This window comes from Uloborus diversus, unplaced genomic scaffold, assembly GCF_026930045.1.
Source record: "Uloborus diversus isolate 005 unplaced genomic scaffold, Udiv.v.3.1 scaffold_403, whole genome shotgun sequence".
Lineage (NCBI taxonomy): Eukaryota > Metazoa > Arthropoda > Arachnida > Araneae > Uloboridae > Uloborus > Uloborus diversus.
The window spans coordinates 78,532-90,794 of NW_026558575.1; the positions used below are offsets into that span (position 1 = coordinate 78,532).

General features: G+C 31.8%; 1 protein-coding gene across 1 annotated transcript in view; it reads left to right on the plus strand.

Annotated features, from left to right (window-relative positions):
* Positions 1 to 12,263, plus strand: part of LOC129233427 (multidrug resistance-associated protein 1-like) — a 51,381-nt gene that overhangs the window by 3,559 nt on the left and 35,559 nt on the right. The window contains exons 4-7 of the mRNA XM_054867456.1: positions 1,772 to 2,026; positions 3,142 to 3,345; positions 5,857 to 6,003; positions 6,817 to 6,901. Of these exons, the coding sequence (XP_054723431.1) occupies positions 1,772 to 2,026; positions 3,142 to 3,345; positions 5,857 to 6,003; positions 6,817 to 6,901 (691 nt within the window). The remainder of the gene's footprint in view (positions 1 to 1,771; positions 2,027 to 3,141; positions 3,346 to 5,856; positions 6,004 to 6,816; positions 6,902 to 12,263) is intronic.

A 12,263-nucleotide genomic window follows, 5' to 3' on the forward strand; every position in this document is an offset into this window, starting at 1 on the left:
AAAAAGTTAACTACTTTGTTTACATGGGCGCTCATGTAGGGGGAGGGGGCAAATAGGGCTCAAGCCCCCCCCCCCCCCTTAGAAATACAAACTGCCTTGCTTTTAATACATTTTTTCTCTGCAGAAATGTAAAAACATTTCTTCTCCAGCCATTAATGAAGAAATTAAAAATGTCAAATTTTAAAAACTCAGATCTGTACTGAAATTGGTTTCCATGTGGAAAATATCCTGCTAAACCATTTCGCATATGGGCGCCCATGTTTGTTTGTGGAAAGATTTCTATCATAAACTAAATTTGGTCAAAATCTAACATTGAATGTTTTTGCTTCAATGTACAGATACTAGATTAATATAATTACTTAGAATTTGATGTTAATTCTTTGACTTATTAGCTCAGGTATCAAAATGTTTTCTGCTGAGTTCAGTACACTTGCTTGCGTACACCTTACAATTCACAAAGTATATGTTAGTGATGTTCAGTTTCATCCAACATGTGACCTGTTACGGATACTAGTTGATAAGATTGCTGCTAAATTTTTATTTTTATAATAAATTTATGAAATATCTGTTGAATTTTGTTATGTTAAACATATGTGAATTTGTAAACTAACAAATAATAGAATATTTTATCTCTCAAATGCGGGGTCAATTGATCATTTGGTTATTAGACCACAGGCTTTCCAATACCTCTCGATGACACAACTAAAAATATTTAGTGCATTGCATTTGTGCTGATGAGTAGCGTCCATGACTTGTCCAGATTTACATTCAATACAGGTTGGAGAATCCATTAGGGAAGATGCGGTAACAGATTCTGGGTTATCCAGGGTGCACCACAAGGAGGTCTGTTTCATTATATTCCTAATAAGGGAATATTATTGACTTCTTTTAGGCTTTCAAAGATCTTATATTCATACATGGAGTGAGTAAAGAATTGGATTGGCACACTTCAAAACATTATTCACAAATAAAAGATTTTTTAAATGAAGTTTTAAAGTGTGTCAGTCCATTTCTATACTCACTCCATTGGAATAGTTTTCAAGAATGTTTCATTGTCCTGAAACATAAATTCTATTTCCTCTTTTTTTAATTAAACAAAAGGGGTAGGGAGGGAGAGTTAAATGTAGTCATGTTTCCTTATTGAAGTATGCAGCATGTGTAACAAATAGCTCTCTGCTTAGGTAATTTATTTTTTGAAGATTGCTCATTTGTTTTGACATTATTTTTAAAGTGTTATGATTTATTTGTATTTTTCTTTTGTATGATACTTAATGTGGGTGAAAATTTTGAAAATATAGTTTGAAATTGAAATTTATGCAAAACTATAACTTTTAGAAACATAAGTGATACAACTGTAAACCATAACAATTCAAAAAAAGGTAAAATAACATTGAAATGTTTCAAAACCTGGCTTTAAATCTTGGTTGCAAAAAATTTTCAGAAATAAATGCTTATTATATGTCCCTGGCAATGCATAAAATATCTGGTATTCTATGAAATGCCAATATTTCATATTGTACTGGTAACATGTAAATAGTTTGTCTGCTTTTTAAAATTATTGATTTGCTAAAATTATCTATAAAATTTTATGCAATTATAAAGAGGTTCACTTTGCTAAACTTGCTTGTAAATTTTTAAAACTTAAAGTATTGCAGCTATTGAAATTACATCTGACAAATTGAAATCAAGTTGCTTTTCTTGAGACCTGTTTATTATAAACACTTATATGTAACTATTAACTCAGAAAATAATTTTATTTTTACTCTCATAGGCTCTTGTACTCTCAAACGCTGCAAGAAAGAACTTTACGGTTGGGGAAATAGTAAATCTCATGTCTGTTGATACACAGAGAGTCATGGATTATGTTCAATTGGTGAATCTGTTATGGTCAGCTCCCCTTCAAATTGTTATTGCTGTGTATCTATTGTGGCAACAGTTGGGTTATGCAACACTTGGAGGACTAGGTGTGATGATTTTAATGATTCCTCTCAATGCTGTTATCAGCGTTCTCATTCGAAAATTTCAGGTAACTCTTATCTTCATTAGCTCTTTACACTATCACAGTTTTTCTTTCTTCTTAAAAGTGCTGTAAATGCTTCTTATTTTGAATAACTAAGAATTTCATACTCGGCAACTGTCTTAAGAAATATTAATTAAAGTAGAGTATACTCTTAATATCTTGAACTTGGACGTCTCAAAAAACTTGGTATGATGCACCTTGATTTTGCATATTTCTTTAATGTGATTTTTAATTCTTATGTTGAAGAGTTCATTTAAAACCTTGTTTGTTGAAACATAGCATATTATTTCAAAATAAAAATTGGAAAAGGAAAAATCACAGTCCATTAGGTTGATGCAAATTGAGATATATTTTCAAGAATCTTTCACACCCTTCTCTGAAGAGCCAGAAATAATTCAAAGAAGCCTACCTGCTGTCCCTTTGACTTTGAGACCCATGGGGCATCAAGAAAGAAAGTGCTGTGATGCAAAACAAATCATTCAGATCAAGCACAAATTTTTCTTCCTTCTCAAGACATTTCCTCTAACATAGAGTGCTTGAGAAACATAGAAAACTGATTTTGCCATTATTTGTCAAATTAGAAAAATTGGTAGAAGAATCATTTTAAAAAAGATGTTGCCAAGCCCCGATACTAGACTTTTTTAAAGAAATTCTAACAACGTTAGATCACTGTATTTTCTAATTCTTTCCAATTTAATTTTGACTCATTTAAAAATTGAAATCATTCAACTATTACGTATTACGTTTTACGTACCTATCAAAAAATAATTTTTTCAAATTTTTTTTAGCATCCCTCCAACTTTGTGGTACATAGAGTATACCGTAGTTTGAAGTGTTTACATTTTTACTTGAAAAGTTTTCAGTAATGATTGTTCATTGTAGTTTATGCTTTTCAGTCATTTGTTTTTTGTCCTTATTACTTGCTTTTGAACCTTATTACACAGTTATACTATTTAAATAGGTTTTTTGTTGTTAACTATATAATTTTTACTCATGTGTTTCTGCTGTGTTTTATTTATTTATCTTTTCTAAAATCCATTTTAAATGAATAATTTACTTTTAATTAAGGTCAAAGATATGAAACATTTAACCTGACTTTTCAATTGTTTCTTTTACTTTAGGTTCTTCTCATGAGAGACAAAGATAAAAGAACTAAACTAATGAATGAAGTTTTAAATGGCATCAAAGTTTTGAAATTGTATGCATGGGAAAATTCATTTATAAAAGAAGTATTGAATGTAAGAAATTCAGAAGTAAAAAGTCTCAGAAGCCAGGCCTATTTAAATGCAGCTATAACTTTCGTATTTACTTCAGCTCCTTTTCTTGTAAGTACTCACATATTTTTTTTTTAAATTTTCAAGATGTGCTATTTTTTTTTCTTTTGTAACAGCAAAGACAAATTTGATAGAATAGTGGAGATGTTTTGATGGAGTATGAATAGGTATTGCAATACCAGACCAAAAATTCAATACAGGTATTCAGTATTTTTTAAATGTGATACGGAATACCGGTATTAATATTGGTATTTGAAATTTCTCAGAAATTGCCTGAAAACATTTGTTTTGTTGCGACATTTCTTAATTTTGTACAAAAATTGTATCATTATGGAAAACTATTGTGAACAAATATAAAATGAAGGAACAAATGTCATAATAAAAAACCAATACTAGTAAAAAACATAATACATCTATTGAATTGTCTCTAAGCCTGGAACTCATTTTAATGATCAACTTATACAGATCCTACAGTTGGGACTGCTCTTTCTGAATTCACTCAGGTCAGTGGTACTGTTAAAAATGCTTGATACGCATTCTCTAGTTTAATTGCCTAACAGTATTTTATCTTCAAAAAAATTCGGTCTGTTGCATGTCATTTTTGGATAAACCTTTTTGTGTGTATGTTTCTTTTGTATTGTGTGTATTTCTATTATTTTTTCAATTTAAAGCTAGTTGAAATTTCTTTCATAAGAGACGATACTTTTCCAATATTAACATCATTTTCTCTTGAACAGGAGGGGTTTGTGTTTCCTTTTTATTAGCCCTTTGGTTTGAAATTTACGATAAACTTTACTAAATTTGACTTTGTTAGTTTCTCTTATTCGTTTTAGCTTTCTTTTCGAAATTCTTCCTTATTATAATTGTGTAAATATCTGAAAATATCTTTGAATTTGTGGAACATATTTATGCCTTTCCTCTATGCAAATTTTCAAGGAAATATATAATTTCTAAATATTATCTTGCCAAGTATGAAGCCAAATAGTGAGACAGCACAACAAACCAATGCTAGTGCCAACAGATTGTCATTTGTAATGCTAACAAGAAACAGTTTTTGTCAAAATTTAGTACAGTTGAGACAAATATTTAAGAAAAATATCATAAAGCATTCCTGCAATTGATGGTTTGAATAAATTGTTCATTGGATAAGGGGAGGGGGGGGCATTCAAATTTACACTCGAAATTAACTTTCCCAAAAGGGAAAATGAGCGATCAGGGAAATGAAAAAAAAAAAAAAAAAAATACATGGTGCACAAAATTCTTTTGTTTAATGAAATTCTATTTATTTCATGCTTTTGAAGCTACATTTTTACACCAATAGATTGATTTCAGTTCTGTATCATGGGTGAAAGAAATGTACATTTAAAATAGAAGTAAATATTTAATAAGTTATATTGAAAATTCTTTAATTAAAACTATTTATTATTTTCAGCTAATACCGAAAATACTGGTATTACATAAATGCAAAATTGCTCGAAATACCGGTATTTGGTATACCGGTATTGCAATCCCTAAGTTTGAATTTTATTTTTCTCGCCTGTTGTAGGCAAAAAATATTACTGAATATTTTTTCTTCAACATATGTTTTAACTTTATTTATTTCTAATTAATTCAAAAGTTTTCTCAGCAAAAATATATAGGAAAGCTGATCCCTATTATTTGATTGTCCAGGGAAATTATTCGATTAAGCAGGAATCTTTAACATTGCGTCTATAAGTAAATATTCGATTCCGGGAGGTTTTATTCAAATAAGCAGGGTATTTGTTTATCCATTACCCGATTAAGCGGGGCATACAGTATCTTAAAACATGTGTCAATTGGACAGTAAAACACACCCTAGTCATGAACCGATAAGGAGGAAGGATGACAGCCAGTATTCTTTGCTGGAAACTAGTGTAAACATCCGCCCCCCCCCCCCCCATTATTGAATTAAAGGCGATGCAAACCCTGAGGCAAGGAGTAAGGAAGAAGTGATCCTGGGAATTCAGTAGTGGCTTATCAGTAGTGTTCCCAAAGTGAAAAGTCCTTGGGAAAACATTGTTTAGTCTCTACAGTGCCCAGGCCACTTTTTATCCCTTCTGGTAACTGATAATGAAAAGCATGCTTTTCTCATAGTTAACTCAATGGCAGTCTAAGTTGAGAGGAGAGGGGCAAATATTTGCTATTTTCACTTAGAAGAAAGACATTGTAGGAAAACAAGGTGAGGGGATACTGGCTCCCTTCCTTTCCCTGGTAAGAATCTTAAATCAAAAAGGTGCCAGTAAAAAAACATGAACAAAAAGGCAATCAGGGCACCATTTTACCGATGAAACAGCCAGTTGGGCGCATTCTAAGAATCAAAGGGCAAGTTGGGCACGGCGTCCTCCCGCCCAAGTTTAAGGGTTAGTCTGCTAATTCTTCAGTTTAGCTGATAAATTTAAGGTTTTAAACACAAATATAATTGATGTCAAATTTGTGTGTACAATTATAAAATTGTTTCTATTGTACAAACTTTTCTCTTATCTGAATTGTATCAGTCTTCAACTTTAATCATAATTTTTATTGATTTTTTTTTTCTTCCAGATTGCATTAGCTAGTTTTGCTACCTATGTACTTATGGATTCTAACAATGTACTAGATGCCAACAAGGCTTTCGTATCTCTGTCTTTGTTCAACATTCTTAGAATTCCTACTGCACTTCTTCCTATGATAGTAACTTACACTGCTATGGTAAAATTATAATTTTGCTTAATTCTTGTTTGTTTGTTGTAATGTCACTATGGGATATAACAGTGGGTTATACACTAAAATGTGAATTTTGACAGATATTGCAGTTAAACTAATTGTAATGTTTTCAAAATATTTTTTTGTTTTGTTCGTTTTTATTTTCTGAACTTTCATAATACAGACTTATCATCTCTCCCGTTTTAATGACAACTGTCCTATCAACCAGATTGTTTTCCTCATTCTTTCTGCTTTTTGCCTGCCTACCACATAGGTCGCGCAAAAAAGAGCAATGTTTCACAATTAATTTTCCCAGCTATTTCACTTTGCCCCACATTCTCCTCCTTTTATTTATTTGAATGTCATTTAAGAATGTAAACATTCAGTGATTTTTACTGTTTCTCTTATTTCTCTTCCCTTTCTTTTACTGTGTCCTGTGTGGAGTGAAAAATAGAAAATTTTTGAAGTGTAATAATGCTTAGCAAGCAAGGTGCTCCGGCAAAACTTGTAAAGAACTGCTAATCTAGATTTTGAGAATAAGTGCCTTTTTTTATTACATTATTATTATTATTATTATTATTATTTGCATAGTTATATTTTGTTTTATTTTCTTTATTTTTACTTACTGATTATTATTTTGCAATCAATTTTAAGGTATATTTTTCTTAACTGATTTTGTCTAATATTAAAATCTTTCCACTTCTTATCTATTTTCAAATTCTTTTTAAAAACTCAGTTAATGTGTTTAAGTAATGATCTTATTATGTATTGATTAATACTTTCTGTTGAAAAAGTTCATCTTTTGGTTTTTAATTACAGTTTGTTGTTGCCTTAAAGCGCATAAATAAATATCTACAAAGTGATGAACTAGATCTTGACGTTGTGAAACATGATCCCTCTGAAAGTAAGTCAACTGTTTTGTTTCATGTGATATATATATTAATGCAGACTTTCCCAAACTGTGATCTGCGAACCCTCGGGGGTCTGCTAGCCCATGCCAGGGGGTCCGCGTTGTTATCCAGCTAAAACGTTAAATGTAATTGAGATTGGCGGACAGGTAACGGTACTTTAATTTAAAAAGAAAGCACTTTTATGAGGAATAAAAAGTTCTTGTTTAAGTACATGCAAGAGGTAACAGCCTCCCCACCTCCTCCTCCGAACTCACAGTAATAAATGCACTGCACATTAGTTAGTTTTGTCTACATGACGAAACTCATATTGTTACAAAACTATATTAAATAAAATGCGAAAATTGAGGCACATTTTTACAGCCGAGGTATTATACTTCAAATAAAACATTTTTACTTCTAATTAAATTTCAAATATAATTCTACTTGCATAACTCAAGATAATACTGTAAGACTGAAAACCACAGAAGAACTCTGAAAAATATATAGAACAATCAGGGATGAAAATCTTCCGCAGATCCTTGATTTTCCGCTTTTTGTATTTTTTTCCTTTCCCGGCCGCCAAGCATTTTCAAGCGATCGATCGTGATAACATTCTTCCTGTCAGGATTTTTGCTAACTCACGTGTTCTTTCTATGGTAGAAAGAAGAAAGGAACTTCGTTTCGTCTATGGGGAGGGAAAAAAGCTCGAGAATTACGTAGAAAGTGTCAGCATTTATGCCTTTCGAAATCCGATTGCATCCGTTTCCATAACACTCTCTCATTTTAGTCTACTATGCCATCCTATCACTTAAACCTTTATAACTTTTTGTAGACTATTATTTTCAACTTTTCTTGTATGTTTTTTTTTTTTTTTTGCTGAAGACTTGTACTCTCATTGTTTTGAAACACCACTTTCTAGCGATTGATTGTGCAAATACCCCTCACCTCCCTTCTGCCTCCACCTTCCCATCAGGATTCATGCTAAGGCTTTTGTTCGTTCTTGAGTAGAAAGAAGTATGGAACTTTTTTCTGTTGGTGAAGAGGGTGAAATAGATGCGAAAGGGGAAATGCTGGAGAGTGACAGTAGGTGCAATCGTTAGATGTAGCTTTTGAAATCCAATTGCATCTGCTTCTGTAACACTCTAATTTTTATCTGCTATGCCATTCTACTGCTTAGACATTAATACCTTTTAGTTGACTAATATTTTCAACCCTTCTTATACTTTATTTATTTATTATTTTTTTATAAAGACTGCCACAGCCATTCAAAAATGTTTATCTTATTCCATCCGAGTTTATTTAAGCCAACATCATTCTTCAAATCTAGTTTTAATGCTTATCAGATTTACCAAAGATATAGCTCTTAAAAATATTAATAAATTCAAATTCATTTTAATTATACTGTGCTGTTTTATTATGACAGACATGCAAATATAGTAAATGTAAGATGCTTATAGTCTCAAATCATGGCATAGTGTTTAAAACTTTTTTATCAGTTTAAAAATAATCATTTTTATGCTAGTTCTTAAAATGACCATAAACGCTCGAAAAGTTTTAGATTGGGTTTAGTTTTGAGTGATTTTTATAGAATATACCCAGTTGCTCCAGTGGGGCAATCGCCCCGGACGCCGCAAGGCACCCCTCGTTTCGACGGAACACAACGACATTCACATGAAAACGACATTTTCACGAGGAGCGCCTTGGGGTACCCCCTCATTTTGTGTATCATAGATACACAGTCATAGACACACAAAATAGAGAATCATTGCAATGAATCTCTATTTTTCCTAGGGCACGAAAATATTCTTCTCTCTGAGTCTTCGTTTCCTTTGTATCATAGAAGCAAATACAATTTCTGAAAATATAACTGTTTAGAATCAAACGAAAGACATTTCTCTTTTGTCTAGCTCTCACCAAATGTGCTTGAATTCTGCCCCTGCGTGCAGTGACATAACCATAAAAAAGTTTTAAAGGAGCACATTCTAAAATCAGAAGAAAAAAAATCTTTTTGATTGGATAGGAAAAAAGGTCCAGGCTGAAAAAGCTGTCCGGTCCAGATTTTGAAACTTTTAGTTTTAATAAATGTAATTTTAGTCTTAAAAACGTGATTATAGTCCATGTTTATTGGCATTACAGTAAGGGAGGGAGCTGCTCAGAAACTTTCCGATCGATTATTTTTTTAAATAAATTGAAATCAGTTCCTTCTCCCCCCGCAAGTTTTCGAAATTGAAGTTTTAAAAACACAACTTTTTAGTCAAACTTTGAAGATTTTATGAATAGGAGGATCTGGAGCATTTCCCAGGAAAATTGTTTAAAATTATCGTTAAAAAAATTTAAACAGTGTTTTACTTTCAGGGGCTATTCAACTTACATTTTTTGTAAGTGTCATTTAAAAAACCCATTGCATGTGATATTAAAGAAAGGTATCATGAGCACCGTTGCTCGAATATTTTCTTAAACTCAAGTCTTAAAATGCAATTTGTAAGGCCATATTTTGTAATATTAGGGGCATTGATTTTTCGAAATTAGAGCTCCAAAAACGCTATTCTGTGTGATTTTTGATGTTGTTGAGTATTTTTGGGCTTCTTCCTAAAACCTTTACAACAAATATTTGATGCAAAAGAATAACATTTTTATTTATAACATATATGAAAGCTGGTATTAAGTTGGTACAAGTAAAACCAAAAAAACTCTTGAAAAGAATCATTGGAAAAGTCCAGATCGAAATTTATTTTAACTTACTTTGATAAATACATTTCTATTGATAATCAGCAAATTATTTATTTGCGTTCTTAATTTGATCAATGTGAATAACCAGTTTTAATTGTTTGTTTTTTATCTAATGGGATAAGATTTTACTAGATAAATATTTGGATTTTTAACATTTCCATTTTTCGAAAAGTTTTTGGGGCATTAATGTTTCACAAATATTCAAAACAGATTCATTGCTTGTGTTTCAATTTGTATTATGCATAGCCCTCTGATTGTTCTGTTCATTAATAGGAAAAAAAATAAGTATGGGTCATTCCATGTCGTGATCCAAAGTTTTTTCCCTCACCTTTTTGTATTTCTCTGAAATTTGGCTCATCGATTGTACCCTTTGAGGTAATCAAAAGTCCAAATTTTTAGATTTTTATCTTTATTATTTTTTTATTTATGACACTTTGATTTTTCGAAAAACCCGCTTTTTTTCATGGATGCTTGAACATAAAATGGACGATAACTCAGCACCAAATATAGATAGAAAGATTTGGTAAAAAGCATTTTAAAGTACATTAGTTGCTGTTTAATGGGATATGCAACATAACTAATTTCAAAAACATTTTGATTTTTAAAAAATAAAATTTAAATTTTAAATTTATATTTGTCAGAAAAGGTATAATGAATATTTTTTTAAAAAACTCTCAAAAATTTGTGTGTATTTTATCTTTATTTGTGCAAAGTTTCAAGTTGGGATCTCAATAAGATCATATTTTTATGAATTTTTAAATAAAATTTGACTTATGAAATAATGACATTTTTCAGATTCTAACTAGTTAAATATGGGGTTCTTTTACTGGGGATGGTCTAGTAAGTAGTAATCAATCATGATTATGCTTGAAATGAACTAACATGACTTTGTAGATTGGTACCCCACCCCCCCCCCCCCCCTGATGTTTAGCACACTGCTAAACATCAGTAGTGACTAAAGCTTATAAATGGGGGGGGGGTCATAAAAGCTAAAAGTCAGAAAAACTGAAGAGAGCCACTCATTTGCAGCTTTATTTTCTTTCGGAAAGTGGGACGGTAGGGGTAGAGTGCCTTGAATGATCAGAGTGGCGACAGCACATCCCCCCTGAGAAGCGGGAAAGCGCGTCTGTCCGCCGGAGGCATCTTGACGAAAATGTCGTAGACTTAACATAGGAAGATTGGATGGGTCTCAGAAAAACGCTTTTTTTGTGAGTAATTAGTTTTGTACTGGCATTTCACCTTATGTCTCAAGTGCATAAATGTATAGGCTATCACTTTTTATCATTTTTGGAACTCTAAGCGAGATATTGATTTAATTATAGAGCATTTATCTTGGGATTTTGGATTCCGGATAGTGTTGGCGAGCTTTTTGGCTTCACTAACGTTGCGGCAACCATTCTCCGCTTCAGGAGTGTTTGATTTTCGGGTTTTAGAAGTTAGTTTTGCTTGTAAATGGGTTTCATCCCGTAATATTTTTACTCAAAGGAAATAATTATGTGAGAATAAAATGCATCTTTATTGAAAGAAAAAGAAATATATATTAGTTATTATATGGAAACTATTTAAAGTTTATTCTATGAAGCTGCTTATTATTTATGATTCATTATAGAGAAAATTGAAACTGACCTAAACAGATAGACCGATTTTGAAAAAAAAAAAAAAAAAAAAATTGTTCGAAAGGAGAGCTGATCGAGAGTATTCTTAGCTAGGTTGCATCTTTAGATGGCATTCATTTACGAAGATATTAATTAAACCCGTCTAAAAGGTTTTTCGCAATTTTTGCAGTGAAAACATAGTTAAATCTTTTTAAACTTAACATCAAAATTTAGAGAATTTTTTTCCGTGTCTGATAGAATGTGTTTGGAACTTCCATATTTCATAGAATTCGAATTATAACATTTTAAAAACGCAGATTTTAATAACGACTAAGCCTTTATTCACGCGATTGATAAACGAATTTATTGTTGGACGAAAAGGAAATTAAAAGCAATGATTTAAAATGATATTTCAATATGTTGCCAGTTTCTATTCAATAGCAAATAAAATACTTGACATTGATTTTTAATAATGTAAGTCTTTTAAAAGGATTTTCAATTTTTCCTCTTGGTTCTACAGTTGCGACTCAGTCGTTTTTTTTTTTTTAATATTCATTTTTAAAGTAATGGTCTTCTTCCCTGATTTGTTTCTCTTGTGAAAGTTAAAATTTGTCATTTACTTTGTGTTTTTCACTTTGTCATTTACTATTCACGCACACTTAACACATAATATCTAAAGAAAATGGTGATGTCGCTTATCACTTTCAAATTCGTTTTTCTTAGAAATCTTATATATGTATTTGTTTTTGGCGGATGAGTGAAAAGAAAGAATGGAGATAAACTCAGTAGCCTGTGCGAAATGCTTCAGAAGCTGAAGTCACGTCTGCTGCCAAAACCGCGATAACGATTCACACTTGGTGGCAAATCGCCAAACAGTCAAAATTTTCTCTCGTCGCCTGGACGAAAGTTGCAGCCACGCTTGTCCGGGGGGGGGGGGGGAAACACCGCTGTTGTCGCCACTCTGTTCTCAAGGCACTCTAGGTAGGGGGAGGGGGGGCAATCTGGAATGAAACATAACAACATGGAAGGTTATGCTCAAATTAGCAAAATT